Below are 25,297 nucleotides of genomic sequence, written 5' to 3'. Positions count from 1 at the left end.
GCTGAAGTTCAGCGCTTGAAGGGTATCACCCAGTCTCTGGAGGTTACCTTTCCCTATATTAGGAAGCACAGTGAAATGATTGCTTCGTTGACAGTTGCAGGTACTTTTGAAACTAGCTTCAGAAGTGAGAATGAGGTTGTGGAACAACCCGTTCCTGCAACAGAAATTTCAGGAGAGGACTTAACTGGAGCTAAGACATCGCATAAAAGTGAGAATGTATCCTCCGAGACTACGGGTTGCGCACAAGCGCTGAAGACAGTTGACGAGCCAGGAACCTCATTACTCATCGTTCGAATATGAAGAGGGGAAGGATTCGAGCTCCACGTTATATTGCACTATGTCGGAGTGCATGACTGTCCGAGATGAGGAGCTGTCAAATAACAGTGAGCACGAAAGCTCGCATGAAGGTGACAGTGCAGATCATAGTATTAAGGATACAGAGATGGAAGAAAGCGAGGGCTGCACTGAGATGAAAGAGTTCAAGGAAAACTTTAAAGGACAACAAATAATTAAAAATGAGGAGAATGCATCTCCAGTTGAAAATGAGCCCTGCTCTAAGAAGGTACGACTGAAGGTCGTAGCGAAAAGCAAGACAATTGAAATAATTAAGGGAGATCAAAGTGGTTCTCAACGAGAAGCCCCATCACCAAAATAATGTACAAACTATGCTAGTGAAACCGGAGCAAACGTGCCTCGGCCAGCAGTGCGAAAGAAAGCGAAAATGAAGAGAGAAAAATTCAACTGACAAGGAAGGTGAAGCAGGTCGGGGAATATCACGTGGAAAAACAAGGAAGAAGCGCCTGAAAGACTGGAAGCACAAGCGCATAGAGAGCAGCACAGGCCGAGAAGAAATGTGACGGCCTGCACGAAGCGGTATTAGGCATGCTAGCGCTAGCTCTGTTCGCAAGCGTCCTGCTGACAGTGTTAGAAACAAGGGCCGAAATCCCGATTGGAAATCAGATAGTATAAGCAGAGAGAGAAGAAAGATCAAAAGATCAAAGCGCATATAAGAAAAAAAGAGCAAGACTCGTATGAGAAAGAAAAGTCGGGACTTTGTCAGAAACAAAACTCGCGTATCTGAAAATTCAAAAGGAACCAATCTGTTTCGAGCAGAAAGTGCAAGTCGTGTATGGAAACATAGGCGAAGGTGTGCCTTGAGGTTGTGGGCTTCGCATTGAAAGACTGTGTGCTTCTTTGTTGCTGATTTTCGATGCACGTCTTGACAACAATGAGTTATGTTTGCAAACATCTTTTAGTAACGTGTGTTTCGGGAGCTTAAATTAAGTTTGTGAAACTCACATTATTGATGTATGTGTGGTTTGTCTCACGACATTTGTGAGCGTATGCATGTGCGCGCTGTTCGTGTGTATTGAGTTGAGTTGAGTGGTTGTATGCTACAGCTGTGATTAGCCTTGCTTATTCTGCCGGCAGTTGCTATACCATAGCGTAACGTATATGTGAAAAAAAAGTAATATTATCTGTGAAATCTGCCCCACTAAGCGCAAAGTCACTTATAACAGTACATATTCTACTCCAGAAGTCACCATCTATGCACACACTCACTCACAGCATAAATAGTCCACTCCAGTATTCACCATCTGTGCACACATTCACTCACAGTAAAACACTGTCCATTCCAGCTGCCACATTCTATAAGCACATTCACTCACAGTATAACATAGTCCCCTCCAGAAGTGACCATCTATGCACAGATTCACTCAGTGGAGCATAGTCTATTCTAGCTGTCAGCATCTAGAGCCAAGATCAGTGTCCTGCAGAAATTGTAAAAGAAGGCGTGAAGCCGCCCTTCTGCATGTCTGGTTTCCACTCGGGTAGATAATGTCCTGAAGGGCACCATAAAGGGCTCCTGTCTTCTTGAAGGAAGCGAGCATCACACACCTTTCCGCGTTTTACTCTGGACAGCACACAATGTAATGTTCTATATCTCCGCAAACACCGCATATAGAACCGAGCAGAGACGATGCCATGCCAGTCTTATGCATTCAGGCAGGAGTACGAGCAGAGCCCGTGCGAATTCGATGTAGTAGAGTGGCCTGATGACTCTTAGTTCCTTGGTCGCACATGGCTTGTGGGGCACACTACACAGGGTACTAAAATGGTTGAGTACCGTTTCTCTGAAGAATAATTTTTTATCGGGAGGGACTTTTTTTAAGAAAGTACCTGACAGTGCTTTATGGGCGAGGCTGTCTGCCACCTCGTTGCCTCTGACACCTATGTGTGGGGGCACCCATTTGAAATGGAAATGTAGTGATGCCCAATGAAGTAAAGCACTAGAAACCGAGTAAAGCCTCAACGGTACACCCAAAAGCACAAACACACAAAAAACGATACACTGCTGCAAACACAGAGCGAATGACGCAGCACATGAACAACAAACAATACCCCGCTCGAACTGAATACGAGACGAAAAGGGCAGGCGTAGCAACGCGGAGGTAGCAACGATAAAGCAACAAGAAAAATAACAATCTCGGTCCGCGCGGACTGAAAAAGGCGCTTGGCATATTCAATTCGTTCCGCGGTCCGGGGCCCCGGGCGGCCACGCTGCTCTCTTGCCGTCGCCCAGAGGAGTGACGTCAGCGTCACGTGAGGCGCGGGTAGCACTGACGCGTGCGGACCGTCCGCGCTCTGGTCCTCCCGTCTGAACCCACCTTAAAGGAGAACTGCGCTTTGCGCTCACATGGGGAATCGTGACCTTACAGTCGAGGGTCGGAAATGACCAGGATGGTTTCAACCGTTTTCTTTGCCTTCGAACATTAATGCCTAGAGAAGTAAGAGTATTAAGTGCCAAGCAGGCGCCCGACTGAGATCTCTTGCGGATCTACTGAAGAAGGGATTGCCCAGCTAACCTACGTCTCTATGAGGCGGCCAAGTGGTATTAGCAGTCTCTGTGAAGCGACAATGCTAAGAGGGTTCAATAGTGACTCATAAAGCACTGCATTGTTCGCTGCCACCAGAGGAACTCCAATGGCTTTTCGTATGCTCTTTCTATGGAAAACTTCGAGACCTTCAAGCTGGGATGCCGAGGGGGAAATTAAAGGTAATTGGTGAATTATGCGACTGATCACTAGCGCTTTATAAAGTGTGACCATTGAAGAAGGATGGTTTCCCCATCGCTCACTTGCAATTCCTCAGATCACATTGAGACGCGAAGATAGAGATGAAACAATCGCGTCGACAGCTTTTCGCCACTGTCAATAATGATCCCTACAGTCAATAATGATCCCCAGAAAACGCGTGTCATTGAATTCGCGATTGAAAGAGTGAGCAAGGTTTATCTTTAACTGAGCATGACATCTCCCTACACCTGTAAGCAGAACAAAGCCAGAGTTTTCGACCGATAGAGACAATACCACACTTGAAGGTAAGCTTGTACCGAAAGTAGAGCCTGTCGAGCTAATAGGGATAGTCGCTTGTATTGATAGCCAGTAATTCAAATACAAATGCCGTCAGCATATATTGACATACGTGCTTGCCTGCAATTTTTTCGCAACGAATTGGGAAGGCCAGCCATTACGACGTTAAAGAGCGTGAGGGAAAGAATACTTCCTTGAGTCACACCTCGTGATACAGCCCTTTCGGTGCTTATGGTACCCCTAACCGTACTCGAACCGTACGACCACTGACAAACGAATAAATGAACCTTAGCATATGGCCCTGCGTGCACATGCATTTCAGTTCGTTCAAAATGGAACTCTGAAGCACTCGTGTGATAAGCTTTTGCAACGCCAAGAAAAAAGTTAATGTTGAAAGGGCGAAAGCTCTCTGGCGTTCAATATGGCTCACAAAATTTTCCGCCCAGGCATGCTTCTCAGCCTCAGCGCCATTGATAAAGACCATTTTTAGTGCGAAACAATGAGCCTTTTGCCTTTCTTATCACGTAGCCTGGAGAGACGACTAATGTTATTGTGAATAACTAGCTGCATATTAATTTTTTTCCGTTATTAGGGCGCCCGCTGCGGGCAACATGCACGGATGCAATTATTCCATATTGCCTATGTCCTGCGCGATCACAATCAAGCCCTAATTATACGGCTCTCCTTACGACGAAACATATTGGACTCTTTATTACACGTGTCAGAGTTTTTCTTGTGTAAGCGGGTAGGCATGTAGTTCAATAAAATTATGCGGCATTTTTTCAGATTATTTCGTAACTTTAATATTGTTAGGCAATGCCCAGGGCACGCACATTTTTTTTTCCAATGAGATAGAGTGTGTAGGCATGGCGCTTTCAAATTTCCGCCCACTAGTCTCGATCTCCGACCAACTTCCAGCTTTGCACATGGAAAACTTTTACGGACGTCTTTTTAAGGCGAAATTCTTTAGAGGTTTATGACTGGAGAAGATTTGTGTGTCCGAGGAAGGAGTCACACCGTAAATGCAGAGAAACGATTTAATAGATCAATAAAATATTAGTTGTGTGATGTGGAAGGGGATAAACTATACCTGTGTGCAAAAGCTCGTAAATGTGAATTGATTAGTTAATTATATAGAGCCAAAAAGTTCAATTCGACATCAAAATAGTCAAGGATATTGATATAGCCTGCAGACGTCTAAACCGCTACGCACTTTGAAATTGCGCAAATAAATCAGAAATGTGCAAAATACGTGCAACAACGTTGCAAAGCTTTAATGTCAGGCCTCGTCGTTGGGTTATAACATCAAAAACAGTAAGTCAAGAGTAAAAGAGAAAATAAAACTGAAACAACTGTTAAACATTAAAGAAAGCGAAAAATAACGAAAAGATAAAAAGTAGAGGGAGTAAAAAACAGCAAAAATGAGAAAAAGGAACAACAAACAAAATAAAATAAAGGAGCAGATGAGTGTAAAAGCGGCATATGAGTGCAAGGAGCCGCAGGAAAGATTTTTGTTTTTAGGTGCCTTCAACGATTTTGTTCTGTTGTTACTCTCAAGGCTTGACACCAAGTTGAAGTTACGCTCAGTGCAACGCTGTTTGTGGTCGTCGGCTGACCCTTTTAATGATTGAAAACATTAACATCTACCTTTTCACGTCTCGAGGTCCATTGACTTAACTGAAAAGTTGAAAAACTAAGCTACCCCGGAAAAGAATTTGCATGCTGAAGTGTGATTCTCAGCCATGGCTTTTAGGGCGCTCGGTACAACTATCAAACAACTTTGCAAAAACTCGCGGTTATGCTCCGGGCTGTTATTATCGCCTACATAATCCCTACTGGTTCGGAGAATATACTGCAGATAGCCTCATGTAAAACTTCGAGAAACAGAAACAAATTCTCTGCCATTATGGGTATGAGAGGAAAACGTTTTATGGTTCCCGTTTGTAGAGCTCTTTACAAATCCTCCATCGTGCGCATGCTACTTGCTCGTGACCGTGACTTTTTATTAGCGTGGGTCACGTAGCTCTGCTATTTCTCTGTGGTAGGATCAAGCATAGGGGCACCAACAATAGGCACCGTGTAAGCAGAGAAGCACATTCGAGCTATGTCACGCGGCTGAAAACAGGCTGGGCTGGTCATATTACTTGTGTCCCTTAGGGTGACCATGCAAATACCTTCTATGTTCGCCCTGTGAGCTTCGGAGGGTATACGTTTGTTGGGGCGTCAATGAGACTGCTCAATCTTCAGAGCCCTGGGCGTAAACATTTAGCTTAATTACCTGTTACATTACTGAAGCTCTCTATAATTCGATACAAATGCAGTGTGCGGAAACGAGACCTGCTGGTCCGTTACCCCGGCTCGTCAAAAGTATGCGGCGTAGTAACACCGAGCCCAACTACCCTTCTGTCTGCCTTTATTGCAAGGTCTCACACTTCGTGGAGCTGTCGCATTTCCTACGCAAACATCATTTCGCGGTAATTCCTTTTATTTCTTTGTCCAAATTGAAAGACTTGATGAAATGGTCTTGCACGCTTTTTGAATTATCTCTACGTGACGCGTCCAATCCGCATAAGTGTCTCATACGTATGCTGTGAAACATACGTATGCAGTGAAACAAGTTTATCGGTTATTAAACATGATGATTGTAAACACAAATGAAATATATCGTAAATTGTACGCAGGTTTTTGTGCGAAACAAGTTATCTAGCCATCCCTCTCCTGAACTTTAACAGATGCCTCCATGCATGGTTGCTGTAGCAACTGTAACGTCAGCTTCCTCAATGGTTGCCATAGAAACTCTCACACCAGCCTTTATCGAGCAAACGTAGCGGCGAGTAAGACGGCGACATGCACAACTGATATTACCACTGCGGTTGGGCCCCTTGCTTACTGTTTCTCGCTCGCCATTTGTTTGTCAGACATCACTAAAAGACGCTCATGTGAAGCCACATGAAAAAAATTCGTAACAAAATTGTGACGGAACGTCTTATGTACCACAAATAGTGCGCCGTGAAATAAAGACCTTAAATAGCTAAACTCTCTGCCCAGTCTCTCAACGCTTCAGTGAACGGCCAAGAAAAAATGTCCATCGGAATCTATCGATTCTCAAAAGGTAGCTAAGCGGCACGGATAACTGAAGGGAGAATGTTATAGGCAGAAAATTGTGAGGGCTTCTGAAACACCCGATGAAAGGGCTGCCACGCTGAAGGATGACCAGATTTGAAAGCTTGTCAACGCCCTATTTAGCCGCCTTGGCACGACCACTAGTTTCACTATACTTAAAATTCGTTACTGTTTTCACTCGGATAAATTAAATCATAGCGGCTGCTTGCTTAAATGTAGTTAGAAACTGTCAGCTGGTGTCACCTGGTTGTACAAGGTCGAAAGAAGCAACCGGGGAGACAGGTGTTGCAGAAAAATAAACACGGGCGCCATCGGTAGAACAGTGCTCATCGGTCGCCAATCTACGAGTGCCCGATGAATTCGGTAGCGCTCAATTTAACGTGCCTGAAGAGCCATTTAGATAACCGGCCATATGAACCTGGAAAACTCTGGAACGATATCGAAACAGCTGTGGTTAGCTGAAAGCTAGTGACAAAAAAGCGTCTCGCGGCACCGAGCATGAGCAAGATCGTTCCGTGCGCTAAAGTCGCAGGGATAATAACGCCTGTTGGCGGCTGCTGAAAACAACAAATAAAGTTTTGAGTGGTTTATTTACAGGGAATTACTTTCCTTAATGCTGACGCATAAGGAGTAGCTAGGACTAAAGGGATACGAATGCCTGAGGGAAGTGTCATCGCCCTCGAGGTTTTCTCGAGTTAAACTGATGAAACATTCTGGCACTTCAACGGTAGGGCTTTTCATAGGAAAACTTTATAAATTTACAGTCGCGTATTTAAGCTTTTGTCTCCTTGTAATTAAGCTTCATTGTAAGTGCCACTTTGATTTTATTCTCTGCCGCTCTTTCTTCCAGTGTGCTGGAAATAAGCATACGTTGGTGCACGTGAAGGTCGTTACACGCGCTCTCGGTAAAAAAGTGCGCACTTACGGCACGTACCGTCTATATCAGAGTCCTCTGAAGCGTACAAAACCCGTTGATTCCTCTTTGCGCTAGCTTGCATTCATTTATAAAGAAGAAAAAATCTCAGGCACACAGTACTTGTGCCTTGTGTTCGTCGACAACCTTCCAGCGCTTCGCTCGAGCACCCTCATAAAACCGAAACACCGACAGCCGACCGCGGAGGGAGCAAACGGGGGAAGCGTGTGCAGTATATAGTTCAGCTTTCTATATAACGTAAAGCTTGCTTGGATCATGAGGAGCAGCTCTTTCATGAACCTCCGAGCCTCTATACACTACTGCTCTCTGCAGCACGTCTTCCCTGGCTTCTACGAGGGAAACCTCGTAGCTCTACACTGAAGGAGTGAGGGAGAGATTGTACTTGGGCGTGCGCCGGCTATCTCAAGCAGTGACGGATGGCTGCTCCTCTTAGTGTATGCGCCAAGTCAGCCCTAAACATGTAACCTCTTCGTCGAAGGAGCTCGTTTTAAACCCCGTACACTGTTCTGTTATACCCTGGCAAAGAATTATTGGACACGTGGAAGGGGGTCATCACTCCCTCTAGGGTGTTTCTGGCAGTGCTTGTTTGTGTTGTGCGTTTTCTTCACGTGAGTAAGCGTGCACTAGTCTTTTCTTTTTGAGCAGTAAATACCTTCGTCAGGTATGTTACTACTGTGTTCTTCCTAGTTTATTATATTTTGCTTAAGTGTTTTTTACGCAAACGATATATCAATGACGTGCTGAGAGCTGCCATTCGTCGAATGAGATTAAAAGATGGACTTCCTTTTGGGTGAACTAAAGCAGCCTCCGTTGGTATGAAATATAAATAATTATTAGCGCCAAATAACAGTTACAATGTTCATACATTTTTACATGTTTACAGTTTACAGTTTTTTGCTTATTATTTTGTTTATCACGCTGGTTGCTTAAAAGATATGTCGGTTACTTACTGAATGAGAGAAAGTGATAGAGATAGTAATTTAATGAGAAGAAAGAGGGAGAGTTCGGCCGACGGTAAAGAGACCCTAGCCTGCTACTACATACTGGGGAAGGGGGGAAGAGGAAGTTAATGGAGGAAAAGCTATACTTCCTTTTGGGTGAACTAAGGAGAGCCTCTGATGGCATGAGCGGATCTTCCCATATATATATGGTATTAGCACCAAAGAACAGTTGTGACACTCAGACGTCACGCGTAATTTCATCGTTATCCTTTCCAGATGAAATCGTCTGTCTCTCCTGGATGATCGCAAGGCTTCTTTCTTCATGTTATGCTATCCCATATCTACTGCCTGGTTTCTTAAACAGTATTAAGGAGTGTATTAAGGCTGTATTAAGGAGTGAAGCAGTGAATAAATCAGTCAAGTTCATTATGACACATGGAAAAGCCACGCAAAATAGAGCATAAACATGGTGGGGGACACTTCACCTAAAGGCACTAAAAAAGGAATGCGTAATTCAGAGCGAGCGAAATGAGAATAATAAATGTTCCGGGTTGTTTAAATCGCAAATAAGCGCAGCCCCGCATCCTCTCCTCAAAAAAAAAAAAAAGAAAAGAAACATAGTAATGGTATAACTAAGACGAGACAGGTTACCTTTAATTGCCGAAATACTAGTTTCTACATGTTGGGCGGTAACATATTCCGTCAGGCTATAAGCGTGTTGTTGTTGCGACTGAAGAAAGAAGAAAAAGAAAATGCATGGGCCTGCTATTGGCTTTGTAGCCGAGCCACCACTGCTGCCTGATTGATTGATTGATTGATTTATAGGAAGGGAAAGGCTCAGTAACTGTCTCACCTATTTTCTGTGGACACCTCAACCGCGCTGTGAGGGAAGGGAGGAAGGTGGGAGTGAAAGTGGAAAGAAAGAAAGAGGAGCCGTAGTGGAGGGCTACGGCGTAATTTCGACCACCTGGGGGTCTTTAGCGTGCGCTGACATAGCAAAGCACGCGGACTCCTCTTCGTTTCGCCTCCATCGAAACGCAGCCTCCAAAGGCGGGTTCGAACCCGGGTACTCCGGCACAGTAGTCGGTCGTCTTACCACTGCACCACCCCGGCGGAGCCATCTCCTCTGCCTCGTGCGGACAGAAGAGATAGAAGATAGAGAAGAAAGCAAAAGCAGAGGGAGAAAGACGCGCGTCGGAACAGCCGTCGTCCACCATCGAAACTGCAGCGGGTGCAATGGCGGCCTACAACAGATAAAAATACGGTGAAAGGCTAGCCCCCGCCGCAAGCGGAAGTGACCTACCAGTCCCAGCCCTGTAGTGCCAGCAGCAACCAGCCTCTCCCCGCTCAGCGTGTTGCAGTTTGCTAATGTGTGCAGGTAATATAGACATCCAAAAATAGACACACGCTAGACACAGACACAAGCTAGACAAAAGACACAAAAATAGACACAGTCACAAGCTAGAAAGGGACCCGCAATTAATGTCAAAGTGGAAATGTTTGTTAAATACATTAGCGAACATTTTAAGTGCAGTATGAACAACACAACAAGAAATGAGACAAACTCATACTATTCAACCAAAAAGAAGAACAAGTTATTACAGCCTGTTCAGAGGCAGAATGTTAGAAATATATATAGAAAACTTAAATGACGAACCATCCATCATACAGCAAAGTGTAGTGATTGCACACTAAAATTGCATTACAGGGGGTCATGTACAATAAAAAAAAACTGTTGAGATCCAGTATAAATACATGAATAATTTGCATTTACTACAGAGGTTTATAACTGTATAAGTTGTACACAGCGAAAGCGGCCTTAAAATATTTCGGAGATTGTTTGGTAAGCACTTTTTTGGTATGTTGCACTGAACCAGACATTGCGTCAGTGCCTCGAATGTACTATTACTTTAGAGCTGTAATGCATACGGGCTCTTTTACGAGAACAAACAACTGTTGGGACTCGGCGCTTATATAAACAAGTTGACGTCTATTACCTTAGGCGATGGAGGACTGTGCGGAGTAAGTCACACTGTGGCAGGCGTAAATAATGGCGTCCTCGTTACCGTGTACTATATAACTCCATATCACGAAAGTAGCTCAGACGTCTTTTCGTCGCTCGTGTCCAACTTGAGTTCGGCGTTGCTGACAGCTCCTGCCACTCTCATTAACCAAACAGCCACCCGTGCACAAATAGATGCCTTTTTTTTTCCAACGCCGATCTAACCACCACCCCACTTCGGAAGCTAAGGCAGTGACGGCTATGTCACCGAACGCGAGCAGGCAACTGCACTTTGCTCGTGTAGCAAAACCCTGTACCCAGTGGCGAACAATACACCCGGGTGGTGGAGAAGACGCAGTGCCGGCAGGTCTGCATCGATAAAAAAATAATGCAAAATAAACAAAAGGAAAAGGCGGCGAGAATAAGTCGCAATGAGGTGTCGCAACAGGATCGAGACTCAGCCGTATGCAGTGACGATGATGGAGACTTGCTCTTGCCACACAACCTTCCGCACCATTAGGCGCACCCGAATTGTAGGATTTCTGTCATTTCGACACAGCCTTGGGGCGTCTGACGACGGATCAAGGAGCAGAAATGCAGGCTGCGCTAAAAGTGGTGATTGCCTCGCCTCGCCCGCGGCGTGGTAATAACCCGCTGTCGCCATGAGCATGGTCGCTTGCTTGCACGTCTTTCCGACCTAAGTTACATCTATTACGCGTGGATAGGATTACTCAGGAAATGAGTCCCATAGCACTCTGTCTTGGTATCGTGTCACTCTCTTATTTTTTCGTCATAATATTTGTCATTCGGCAGAAATAATATTAAGTAGGAGAGACGTACACTTATTCGATAATACAGAGGTCCTAACGGGCCTCGAGAAACTAATGGGCTGTGTTACGATTTGAGCAAAATTTATTTCGACAGCTGATGGCGCATCGTTACTTATTCATCTCTTCCTACTTTTATGCAAAGCCGTGTTCGGTCTTTAACTGTTCAATTAATGCCCCTTCGATTGAGAATTGCCTCCAATACGCGCTTTTCCTGAAAAATGTTTTGGATTACTATAAGATCTTTTCAAGCAATTAGACTCTGACACCTTAGATCTGAATTAGGACTGAAGAGTGGCAGTGAAGAGAAGCCCTGCCCGGAACCCAATAAAAATGATAAGAATTGCATGCATCAGAGGGAACACGGGAAAAGTGTTCGGCAAGAAGTTTTGTCGTTAACTGAGAGTCTGTCCGATTAGAAAGGATAAGCCAATTATAATTACAGCCTAGTCCTAAAATTCGCTGCAAAAGGTTTAGGAACCAGCAAAAAAGCGCTCTTCAAAGTGATAATAAATCGACGCCCTTCAAAACGTTTTACGTTTCACGCACATTTCCCAATAAATGAAAAGTTTAAATAAAGTACTATAATCATAAACATTTCGCATGTGAAATAGTATTGATCAGGAATCTCGCGATCTCATGTAATTATATTTTCATATGATTATCTGTCAATCTCGTAAGATTATATTTAGACAGAAAAATTTCAATAGAAATCTGTAATAACTGTTCGTGGAATAATCCAAATTTCTTTCGTTTTTTACTTTTACGTTGCTTGTTACGCTTTATAGTTCGGTTCAGTTCTTTGTAAAATTTTGTCGCTTTATTTTACTGAATGAGGAAAGTTTTACCAAAACGGGTGTTGCGTCGCCTGAAAAGGGCATATACTTCGTTTATTTTTGGAGCATGTATGCCGCTGCTGATCGCCAGAAAACGCCTTTCGAACAACAGAACACAAAGCGCAAGCACCCACACTAATAAGTAATTACTTACTTATTACAAATGTGCTTCACCCTGAGGGATTCCTCCAAATAAACGTTGGACAAGCAGTTCTTCGCCGTTGCCAAGTGCGATAGAAGCTATCTGTCGGAATATACCAAATATTATCCGCGAAATTTTTCAACTCGGGTCATAGGTAAGTAATAGGTAGTCATGAAGACGGAAACTGTCCGCCCAGGGTAGTGGCGTCTCTTTTAGTCTGTGACATGCTAACTCTGGTAAGCAGAGGGAGGGAACGCGCGCTCTCCACATGTATTTCAGAGGAGGGAAAGGTCGTACAGAGAAGGACTCAGCCAAAGTGAATTAAATGGTGAATCACGAATAGACGTGGGATCATGAATAAAATCATACTTAGAATAGGATCACAATTAGTTTAAATTTTCATGTGTAAGACAGCGGAATAAGGTTTGGAGCATATTAACGACTAAAACAAAAAGAATATTGCATTTTCTTTTTGTAATTATTATTAACCAGCCTTAAATATTTTTAACCCCCTTCTACATGAGGATCTTCCAGGCGCGGTCGATAGGCCATGAAAAAATACCTGTTATAGCCGACAGTTGCCTTCGGCGGCGCAGTGGTAATGTCTCAGGAATTGGCAGGTTGAATTGAATTGAATTGAAGTTTATTTGCATCATATCACATCATATCACATACATTGTGTATATGCACTGGAAGCGCGAGGAAAAAGGTGTCTCAAGGACACCTTGAGAAAGCCCCACGCTCCCATAATGGCATCACGCAACAGTGGCAGAACAGGTTCGAACGGAATAAAGAATTACGCTGAGGCCTCACTTCGACTTCTGTGGTCTGTAGTCATCACATCGTTGGCGTGTTTCCTGTGCGGCGGGCTGGTCGTGGAAGGATGCTCTTTACACCAGCTACACGGAATCATAGACGTTATTGGGTCGAGTAGTGACCATGTCTCTGGAAGTTCCTGTGCCGCTTGAAAGATGGTCGGTGGCAGGACAGTCTGAGGACCGGAACAGCGGACCCAGTGGACTCCCGGCCGCTTAGATGAGCCGTCATGGTATATGACTTTGTTATCGGTGCTGAGAATTCCGTACAAACTTTTCACGAGAATGTCATTCAGCTCCATGCCGGTAAATTGGATCTCGCTCAGACCACTGCATTACAAAGACATCGTGCTACAGGACCTCAGGGGCTCTGATCTGCCAAAGAACCCCGTGGTTTGCTTCGGCGCCACCGTGTTCAATGTGACGACATTGAACACGGTGTATAAAGGTCGCTTTTATCGTAAGAACGTTGTAGCGTTCTTATGTATCAGGGATTCTGATATGCCTTCTGGAATTCTCTGCATTTCAGCTTCAGGCCCTTTCAAGGGCTTTCAATACTGTCTATGGCTGCTCTTAGATGGAGGCGAAAAGCAAGGCGCCCGTGTGCAGTGCGATGTCAGTGCACGTTAAAGAATCCCATGTGGTCGAATATTTCGGAGCTCTCCATTACGGTGCCTCTCATAGCTTGAGTCGCTTTGGGACGTTTAACTCCACCAACCAAACCAAACCAAACCTTTTAATATGCGGATCCTCACGGCAATACGTGCTCGTGACATCTTTCAGAGGACACAGATACGGCATACCTTCTCGAATATCGGATGCAAAGAAGTGAGTGGTTGGGATAAAGAGAGCCGCGATACACTAGTGTTGAGATAACTTTATATGTAATTCTTGGCTGTGCTTGCAGGTTTGTATGTTTGTGAAGAGGCTGATTTGACCGAAAGAAGTCCAAAATCGTTTGGGATGTGCTTTTAACAGAAGCGTGAATTTTGACAGAAAGCAGCACTTATGATAACAAGTTTATTTCTAAAGCGAGGACCTTGCACTTGGCATATAAAGTAAGAGTGGACTGGAAAGGGAGAAAAGCTATTGCTGCTTGCCTCTATTTTCGCAGCACCACACACTCGCCTTGTGGAATTCTGGCCAGTTTGCGAACTGCCGCTTAAAATCCCTAGACCCTGACCTGAATTTTCGGCTTCCACCTGGCCTACCCCGACGTGAAGAAACATTGCTGTGCCACCTGTGGGTTGATGTAGCATTCACAAACTTTTAATCTTTTGTGATAGGTATGGCAAATAGCCCTGCATGTGCAACCTGCGGGTGCGACGAGAATATAGGCCACATTTTTTGTAAGTGCCCCGTATACACTAAGGAAAGGAATTGTCCATGCCGTGCGCTGGAGTATCTAGATGGACGTCCACTGACTGAAATCAAGATTCTAGGTCACTGGCAGCGGCGATCTTCGGCAGTGAAGGCCGCCCAGGCACTGGTTCGCCTCATGAAAACCACGGGCCTGATCGATAGGCTGTGATTTTGCTGACATGTGACGTGATACGACTGTCACGTGATAAGGCTTTGATGTGCCTATACTGACTTCACCCATCTCTCTCTTACCCACCACTTTTATATCCACTCACCCCTTCCCCCAGTGCAGAATAGCAAACCGCTTTCTTTTACCGGTTATCCTCCCTCCCTTCCCTCCTCCTCATCTTCTTCCTCCTTCCTAATGTTTCGTAGGAGTAATACAAAATTGCGTGGATAAGCCGTAAATGACATATTAAATGTTAACAGTTTCGTCCCATTCAGTTGTTATGCCTTCAGCAGTGTCAGTGGCGATGACGATTGCCGGTCGTTTTTATTAAAGCGAGGCTAGGTAGACCAACTTGAAAAGGTGCTGAGAGGACTGATAGAATGAATATGAAATCAGAAGGCGCGGAACGAGGTTTTTTATTTACAGGATGATTTGATTGCACTGTCTCCTGTCATTGCTTTACTGTCAAGCAGAGCTCACCCAACTGGCAGTCGCTGTCAAGCAAACCTTATGCACAGAATAGATGAGTGCTATTCGTGGATGCTTATTAAATAAAAACTACTGTCACAATGGTGATGTCGGAATAGCGTGCATAGAGGGAACGTGCATCGCCTCGGATGAAGCCGCCATGAGTTCACTTCGTCAAAGATCAGGCCGCGTGGACTATGTCGAGATTATGGGGAAATTTCCGCTTCTATATTTAGATCAACATTGCATCACATTGTTTTTTTTTGTGTGTGTGTAGAGTGCATCGGCAGCAAAGCGGAGGGCTTCGAGTGCATCCACACGTGCGTTGCTGTTTCCAAGGATCCGCGCGCGCACGTGCCTTCGGTAATGAGCTTGAGTCGCTCCATAGCTGCGTGAATAATCCGCTGTTTGTTAGAATGAAGCAAGACCACGTGACTGCATTTTCTCGGGCCCCGCGTCATTATGCGTTCGTAATGCTGAAGAAAATTGCGTAGCGCCGTGTAACTTCACTCGCGAGCATTTCTGCGCGCGGTGCTTTCTCTCCATTTTGTGCAGATTTACCGATGCCGGGGGAATAATTAATGAAGCACGCGTGCTTTGTCTTCTGCATCTGTGCCCAGTATTATATAAACGGATAAAGCAAGCGCGTAACGATGCGGGTCTAATTTTGAGAGCTCGTCGATCACTTCTACGTTTTTAGTCATGTTGCCAGGCGATTCTGACACCACCTAGTAAATGTTTTCGTGCACTTAATTAAGCTACGCCTTAATGGCTCTCGTTCTTTGGCTCCTCCCGCGGATTCTCGGTTTCCTCCCACGTGCTTCACTAATCGCTTAATTACTTTTTTTTGCGTTTTTGCTTTCATGCACCAACATGCAGTCATTAGTATAAAGTCTTAGGCCACCATATCAATATGGAGCCCTATCCAATATATGTACAAAGCCCTGCTTTAAACAAGCCTTTCGAACCTTCATATCCGGACTGATGGTTCGGGCTAGTGGGTATGCGTAATGAGTGCTCTATGGTCCTATGCGGCCTAGGGTTCCTGGAAGGCTGGATCGTGTATAACAACTCCCTACTCGCGAAGCTCGAGTTGGCAGCAGCTGGTAGTTCGGTCACGTCACGTTGTCTCTTAAAGCCACACAGCCCGACCACCAGAGAGTGCTACCACCTGCGAAAAGCGTGTCCCTGATTTGTAGCTAAAAACGTCGACACCGTCGACAACTGCAACACCCGATTTTATGAGGAACGAGCCTTTTAACGATATCTCGTGAGAAGGGCTTGAGGGGAAGAGGAGGTAGCACCTTTAGGGAACATAAGTTTTCCCGTTGATATAAGTGGGAGGATACTGCCGATGAAGGTGTTAAAGATGGGCAGAACACATTCACACAAACACGTTCGCACCCCACAATGTTTTCGAGGTGTCGAAAACACCCGTGTCCTAAAGCACTTTCACGTCACGGCGGTAGGAAGGAGGGGGGGGGGGGGGGGGGGGCATTTGTTTAACAATATTAATGGGCTTGCACTCCCGAGCGGGGGGGCACGTACTAAGTGGTGTCCCTAGTCCTGGACCCCAATTAGTCGAAGCCGCCGGCCTAGATGGAAAGCCAAGTTTTTTTGGCATTGACGTTATGAGCATCAAGCAGCACGGTCCAAATATAGTTGGTAATCTGAGGTCACAGTCCAGTCGAAGACTCAGGGCAGCTTTGAGTGTTCGTCTTGGTGCTGTGAAAATATGGTAGCTGCAAATCTAGGTGCTCACCTACATCCCGTAAGGAGTGTAACACAGCAGAGACCTTGCAGGACAAACCATCTGCTGTTGTGTGCATGTTTTTTTTTTTTTTCACCTCGGTTGCGCTGCACGACTGTGTTGTAGAACCAAGTAGCTCTCACATGAAAGAAACAGACGCAGGGGCTTCAGTACGACTTTGAGTAAAGCGGAAGTTTGGGCGAGTTAGTACGAAATCATTTCGCTCACTGCGCATGCCGACGAAACGAACGACTAAGGTTGCACTCAAACAAGCGCTGATTACGAACTCAGGCATATTGAAGAAAGGAAACAAATATATAAACATATAAAGAAAATGGCCTTGCATGAATGTTATCAAAACTACACGTAAGAAGAAAGATAGCTTAAATCCATCCCAGATTACGGGACGGAAGGACTGTTGATGCATGTGGTGCCAAGTGAATAAATACGGTAAGCCCCTATTACGTCACGTGTTACCTTACCTTGGCGGCGGAATAGAATGCTGGTGTCTTTCTAGTTTGGTGCGCATATGCACTTCTTGCATCTAAAAGTGGACTATACAGGAGGATTTCTTTTTGCCCTCCGTTCTTGATATCATTTTTCAATTTTGCATTTAATTCCTGCATGGCTGTGTGAGATATTTTACCTTTTCATCTTGTGTGGTCTTGTTCTATAAGACGCTTATTTATACACCTCCCGGTCTGGCCGACGTACGTGGCGCCGCATTAAAAGGGAATCTAATAGGAAATAAAAGATGAAATATAACGTAACTGACAACCCTCTGTCTTCCTATCTTGCCTCTGCATGACTTCTTTTACATTGAACGGAGTTCCTTAGGGGCTGAAACACAACTTCAATATCGTATTTTCCGGCTAATCTTTTCAGCACATGAGACAATGTGCGTAGGCAACTCCTGAAAGTTCTTCTGTTTACCTGCTTTTGGCCGAGCCCCTCTCTGACGCTCTCTAAGAAGTTTCTCAGCGGCTTTCAAAATGACTAGAAACGGGTAGCCCTTCGCGCACAACCACCCCACTTAGGCTGAAAGACTGTTTTTGTATCCTATCATGGCAGTATTTCCTGAGAGCCGATTTTAGGCATGAGGTAACAATGCCCCTCCTTTATCAGTTTAGAATGGCCAGACCACAAGTTTAGTAAGGGTTTGGCAAACCATGGACGATAGCACCAGCACAAGCATTTGTGTTCGCTAAACTAGGTCAAATCCACAAACTGCAGTTCATTGTGGCTGGGTTCATCGGCTGTGAATCAGTCCACATCCAGATTCATTAAAATGCTAAGAATACTAATCAAGCTTCTAGTAAAGTAGTCAGGTTGGGTAAACACTAAGCAGTCGTCAACACACAAAAATTCCAACGACTAATCCATCCGAAGGCTTAACAATGCTGCTCAAAACGATGTTGGCCAAAACAGGTGCCACTTTGGAGCCTATACAAATGCGGACGCTCGAATAAAAGAATTTCTGTCCTAATCAATCATTGTTGTCAATAAATAAAAGGTCGAGATTTCTTGAAACGTTTCCGCTGACACACCACTCTCGTCAATAAAAGAACGTACATCATAGTCCTGCGTTCTGCACATCTTAACAGCTTTTATCAGGTCGTGGTGTGGCAACGAATAATAAAGGTCCACTACGTCTATGCTGACAAGAGGTGTGTAACCAGCATCTGGCGGACTATGAAAATACAAAGCAAAAGGATAAACTGTCACACGCAGCCATCCACTGGAGGGATGCAAATACAAACATAAAAGAGGATGTAAGGAACGGGGAGCAAAAGGCAACCCTGTTGCCCCATCCACTTTTTGATACACAAAGTGCAAATGCGCCCCAAAGTGCAAAAACCCGCGCATTCTCTTCCGCCACCAAGGTAAGGTAACACGCGAGGTAATGGAGGCTTTCTCCATTTATACCCTTATCACTACACGCATATCAGCAGTCCCTCCACCGCATTATCTGAGAGGGAATTCAAGTACCTTTCTTCTCACGTGTCATTTTGATACATTTTATGCACTGACAATTTCTGTGTATGCCAATACATTTATTTCGTACTCTTCAATAAACCTGATTTGGTAGTTAGCTCTTGTTGGTGGCCCCTTTCTCTCCAAAGTTCAAACCTTATGCTATGAGATGATGGTGAGCAGAATTCTGCCAAAGTAATGCGGCCTGTACAGACTAGTGGAAGCCAGCACGCACTCTATCCTGAAAGGCGGACATAGGTAGGCACACACCCCTTAGTCCGCTGAGTACACTTTTTCAAACCTGCGCCTAGTCTGTCCCCTTTTCGCAGCAGAAATTAAAATTCTTGTAGCGGCTGGTGTTTAGTTAAATGTACTTGTGACAAACGGTGCACAGTGCTCATAAAATAAATCTATTTTTTCTTTGCAATGTATCGCGCTCATGAAAAATAACAGCGCTTGTAGAACAATTAGAGAACTGATACTGCCTTTATGCGCTGTACGGTTTTTCAAGGTGCCTAGCAAAGTGGCGTAAATGCACGTCTACAAAGCTAGCCATAAGAAGGCTCGCAGTCTATCCACCTAACTTCGGGCTTCTATATCAGGAAGTTTTTTAATCTCAACTTAGAGAAAATAATAGATGGAGGGATTCATAGCCTCAAAAGAGGTAGTGATGCAATAAAACATTTAGAGCTTATAGCCCACAGCCTTCTTACAAGTAGTTGAACATTTATCGTCGCAAATAATGAAAAAGACATACATAAGAAAATGCTGCACAACACTTCCCTAGCTTGGACAAAAATCACAAATAAGTGTTTGCAATTAGCGGCCGCACCCAACGCTAGCGTGTCAAAGTCGTTCAATGAGCAAGGCACTCAAAAAGATAAGAAATGAAGGTAAATACGACCTCAGCAGCTGTTGATACCACACGATAACCTGCACTTCCGTTAGCGGGAAGCCATCAAAATTTTCCAATGCAGGACATAATTATCATATCACCAAAGCCGCAGCTGCTGAAGGAAGGTCTGTCACTCACACCGATTAAAAAAGATGTAAAAATTGTTCAAGGTACTTTAGATTATCGTGGTTCTCATTTCAATCAGCTGAGTCTTCCATACAATAAGCACTGGCATCAAAGGGCAGAAAGGAGACTCAATTATGCTGCCGTCGTTGTTAGGTCCTCGCGGATGCTGTGGCCAATGCTCAGGGGCTGAACCCAGAGTCATTGAACTGGGAATGACAATGTGAATAAGAAAAATGCTCTCGGCTGGGGATCCGAGGATCAAGGAAAGGAGGTTCGATTCCTGGTGGAGGCAATTTTTTTTTTTATTAGGAGACCATAGCTAGGCCTCTTCACAGCTCTCTGCGCCATAGAGTTTCTTACACTAACTAGAGGGAAAGCTGAGGGCGCTGCACTTCAGCCACCATGGGCGCGCTAAGAATCATGGGCCGGTGTGCTACTTGTTGCGGGACAGTCGGTGTTTCTCGAGTACGTGGAGTGGCGTTACTGCAATGTTTTTTTTTCGTTATCATCATCATCTGAAGGTGCGTACATAGACCGCGAAAGCCATAGTAGCGAAGGCGCAAAAGCAGACGTTGCCAATAAATGGTTTCTGTTTCCCGAAATGCCACTAAAAACTTCCTTAAGTGATGGCACAACGATAAATTTTTTCCTAACATTTTTTTATTTCAAAGTTTGCCTATTAAGTGCGAAATATTGGTATTTGTGCTGCTCAAAACTAAGCCAATAGGAGAAAGGGCCATCGCTTATATTGGATAAATCTCACACTGGCATTCTGTTTCTCTCTCTTTTTGTAATTTATAGTCACAATATTCAATCTTAGGACATTATTTATGGTAGAACAACGTTTATCTTTACATTAGTTTTGGCCAAAAGTTGTAGTTCTGCACTCGGTAGCTCACCGGCCCACGATGCTTTGAGCGCCCATGGTGGCTGAACTGGCCGTCTGGAAACTCCATGTAAACGCCCATAGACGGCAGCACAGCTTTCCCTCTAGGTAAGAGTAAGAAACTCTATGCTCTGCGCGGAGGAGAGAGCGAGCCAACGTCATTGCGTTGCTACGGCAACGGCGTTGCCATGGCGACGGCGAGCCATGTGTGAAGCGCGGCGGTGGCTCAAGGTCAAGGGGCGCGCGGAGCGATGGGCCGCGGGCTACAGGAAGAGCGGTTCTACCCAGCGTAGTAGTGCTTTCGCAATAATAAAATGCTTCGTCTCCGTTTAGTGACCCCCTGGCAACCTGTGCTCTTGTGCAGGTTGCCCACAAAACATTAAAGGGATACGAAATGTCTGCGCTCGAGAGATACACGGCATTTAAGGTTTATAATGTCGGCGAAACTTGCTGTAAAGTTTACATTACGCACAATGTCGATTGTGCGTCATAACTGTGAATGAAAACGAAAACGGTTTCCAATCAACGACTCACACATAAATAATGAAGCAGATAGAAGATTGATGATTGGGTATAGAAAAAAGCAAATTCCAGATAATTATTTGTGCATTCTTTTTTTTACTGAGGACAACCACGTTTATTTATTTATCCCCTTGTAGATTACTTTTGGTAAGCCATGTCCAATACAATAGGTCGTATATTTGTCGTAGAAAATATTGAAGCCACATGACTACGTGAGACATTTACATGACATCACGTTTTTCTCAACGCTACTTAGTGGAAAAAATAGATTCCCAAAAGAAGCCGCATCCGTTAAATCCCGTTGAATCAGGTGAAATTTTATATAGACATCCTGCGGAAAAAGCAAAAGCATTAAAGGGCAGACACAGATGAACATGTGCACGCATCTAATTCCATCTTTGTCTGCGATTTGACTTTGGGGACTTGTTCTCAAAAACCTCGAACGAACTTGCCCAACAGTACAGACCAACAGAAAAGTGCTCGAAATGGAGATATAAAAATAACACCCACAGAACGCTGCAGCTCACGGGTCGGGTAATTAGGAATGGTGCGCATGAAAAAAACAATTTCCTGCCGTTGTATTAGCCACCGTGCTCTCAAGTATATAATGCATTAATCTAAAATAGCGAGTTTAATACCTTGTAATATAGGAAGCTTTTAGAACCGCACTACTTGCTTCTTTAGGCCTCAGTAAGTCTCTCAAAGCAATGAGTTCATAAGTTCTTCCTAAATGACGCACCATGTCTTCAAGTTGTACTGCACGTTTCGCGCTGCGGTTATTAAATAATTTTTTACTAGCCATTATTACATTGCGAAATTTCATCTAGACAATCAGCTTGGAAGAAAAGCGTTCGATAAGGAGAACACGAGTGCGTGATCCAGTGTCAAGCCAGCAATAATTATATTTTTTTCTATTCAGCAGTAATGCAGTCACATTTTCCCGCAGCAATGCACCTACCGACAGTAGCCTTCACCGATATTTATTCATTTAAGATAAACCGAAATTGGCATTGTTAAAAGTAAGATGTAATCAACAATTCGTCAAAAAAAATGTCACAATACCTCTTCTGGAAGTTAGGAATAGCAATATTAAAAAAAATTGCAAACAGTACAAAACGTAATGTTTTTTATAACAAACGAATTAAATAACCAGTGAGCACGTAAACCAAATGTAACAAAGAGCTTTATTCATAGACGAGGCTGTTAAAGAGAGAATCGAAGGAGCGCAACCTTAGATTACATTACGAAACTGAAGGCTGGTATGTTATGCACAGAGAATCTAATATATGCGCAGAGTATCTATAGAGATAGGAAACGTGCAGAGTGGGCCAGGGAAATAACTCAAGTCACTGGCATTCTAATGGCATTCAAGAAGAAGAAATGGGCATGGGCAGGACATATACTGCGAAGAGAGGATAACCGATGGTCGCTTAGAGTAACAAACTGGATTCCAAGGGAAGGAAAGCGTAGCAGGGGGCGGCAGAGAGTTAGGTGGGCGGATGAGTTTAAGAAGTTCGCAGGGGTCAAGTGGATGCAGCTAGCACAGAACCGGTTAAGTGGAGAAATATGGGAAAGGCCTTCGCCCTGCAGTGGGTATAGTCAGGCTGAGGATGATGATGAGTTGTTTAATATATTTGTAAGACAGGTATTCGGCTTTGAATTCTTCAGCGCCTGACGCTGAAGAGAACGGCGACCACCATGTTCAACGCCTGATGGTCAAGAAAGGCAACGACGCAACGCTCGCTCCGACGCTCGCGCGTGTGCTGACACAAGCTCTACGACTGATCGCCGAACGCTCTCTTGACTGTTCACGGCGTAGCGCCCTGTGCAAGGTCTTCTATTAAATATTTATTAAAATGCCCTCAATGCCCGAAGCCATCAGAGGGGCGTGAGAGAAAATACATATCATAGCAAAGCACAGATAGAGAAAAATATTAGGGTTGAGGCGGTATAAAAGAAAAAAAAAACGCACTTCGTTGCGACGATAGAAACAGTGCATGCAGATGCAATAAAATTTAAGCAGTACTAGGAGGAGATTGCATACGATTTCATATGTCATTTCAATCGAAAAAAAAAAAAAGAGTACAGAAGAAAACCTTAATGTCATTGTATCACGATATAGGTCAATTTTCTTGCAATAAAATGCTGCTTTAAACTTCATTGCCGACTGCAAAAGTGCAATAGTCTTTTATCTGATTGTAGTCATAAATTGGCAGTGTGCTTGTTGCACGGTTTGCAGAGGAATGCATGTGGACGTTGCTCCAAAAAAAAGACGCTTAAACCGGCGCAGAGGCTGAAGTTCTGGCATGAAAATTTTCTGTCGAAGTAGTGTCCAGTAGAAGGAACATTTGGAGGGTACTTAAACTGCGTCTTCAAGAGTAAGACGAGACAACAGCAATGACATCAGTTTGCAGTGCTATTTGCGGATCATCGGTTGCCTGTCGCTTAGTCAGTTGTTTCTTAAAAATGTACCCTGTTGTTTCACACACACACACACACTCATTGGCACACCGTCGTGTCAGGCCACATTACGAGAAAGACCGCCAGACATAAATAAGCAACGCTTTATTCAGGTCACACAAACGTGCCCGAAGGGCCAAGCAGCAGTTTTTCTGACTTTGGACCGAAGGGCCCCGATGGGTTCAATTCCTGTCGCAGCCTACAATATCCCAGGAACATCCCGAGTTGTGTAAGGCTTCGTTACGTCAGGCAACCCGCTGACCAATCAGTGCTGGGTAATTTTTTGGAGTTGTCATTTCGACTGCCGCCTGTCAATGGCACACTCGTGAGTTTTCTCTCCCAAGCCGACGCTGCAGTTTCTAAGGAAGAGGCTTTTAAATGCTGTCTCCACACTTTCTATCGCAGTGTCGGCACTATGTTTCAAGCCAACGTCAGCGCATAGAGCGCAACTGCATTTTCCGGAACATCAGACAATGCGACACTTGCCGTAGTGCTTCCCAGTCGAAAAAAACAACAGAACCGTGTCAAAAATGCGACAAAATGTTCTGTAGTTCTGTCGTAAACGTCAGATGTTTCTGCAGTTTTGTAGTAATTTTTGTAGTTCTGTAGTTTTTTTTTGTAGTATAATTTTGTTGTCTGTAATTCTGTAGCACTTTTCTGTTGTAATACAGAAATTTCTGATATTACTACAGAATGTTCTGTTGTCACAACAGGGTTCCCGTCAAAAACAGCACAAAAATTCTGTCGTAACAACTGAAAACTTTCTGTAGTTTTTTTCCGACTGGGTTACTTTTATAGAACACACGCTAACCACTGAATTATTTGATTCATGGCATTTAAAGTCCCAAAGCGACTCAGGCGATGACAGCCGCCGTTGTGGAGGGCTCCCTAAATTTCTAACACCTGGGAATCTTTAACGTGCACTGTGATCGCACAGCACACACGCGCCTTGCGTTTGGCCTCCATCGAAAAGCGGCCGCCGCCACAGAGATTCGATCCCCCATCCTTGGGCACAGCAGTCGAACGCTCTTATCACTGCGCCACAGCGGAGGAGCAAGCACCAAACTGCGGCCGTCGTCACTTTTTATTCGTTCATACCCGGCCTCCAAATGACAGGCTAAATAGTGTTACCATGTTATCCGTGCAGTGAAGCCCAGTGAGCCAAGAAGATATACCAGGACATGCCTATTTTGGCGATGCATCTGTGTCTTGTATGAACACTAATGTGAGACTAGAATATGGAAACTAATCTGGGAAGGGGCACATGAAGCCGAACGTCTCACTAAGTCATAGAAGAGCGGGTGAATATCCTGGGTACGTGAAAGGCCGAAAGCAGCCTTGGACTCGTGCGCACCGAGCACAAACAGGGAAATACAAATAAACTACGAGTACAGTCTTTGTCAAAAGTATACGGTCAATGTGGTTGGCTTCTAAGCTCTCTAACGTGGCTGCTAGGAGCAATACTGGAATTTGAATGTAACCTAGAGGAGAATGACAGCGATATTTGGCATTTACGGGATTTCAAACGCTAGAGTTGCTTTTAGCCTCATTACTGGGCTTAGAACAAAAGTCATTGGGCTGCATACTTTTGACAAAGACTGTACATTGTTTTCTCCTGGCGCTCAAGATGCCCTGTCGCGTACCCCTCTCTTGAACAGAGTTCAGTTTATATATATATATATATATATATA

General features: G+C 44.4%; 1 protein-coding gene across 1 annotated transcript in view; it reads left to right on the top strand.

The window, feature by feature from the left end:
- Positions 1-337: 337 nt before the first annotated feature.
- LOC146181684 (uncharacterized) overlaps positions 338-25,297 on the top strand; it is a 106,224-nt gene continuing 81,264 nt past the window's right edge. Inside the window, exon 1 of the mRNA XM_084575830.1 lies at positions 338-562. Coding sequence (XP_084431956.1) covers positions 338-562 — 225 coding nt within the window. The remainder of the gene's footprint in view (positions 563-25,297) is intronic.

The sequence above is a fragment of the Amblyomma maculatum genome, chromosome 8 (assembly GCF_055883805.1).
Source record: "Amblyomma maculatum isolate TAMU_Amacu chromosome 8, ASM5588380v1, whole genome shotgun sequence".
Lineage (NCBI taxonomy): Eukaryota > Metazoa > Arthropoda > Arachnida > Ixodida > Ixodidae > Amblyomma > Amblyomma maculatum.
This window is presented reverse-complemented; position numbering and strand designations above follow the sequence as displayed.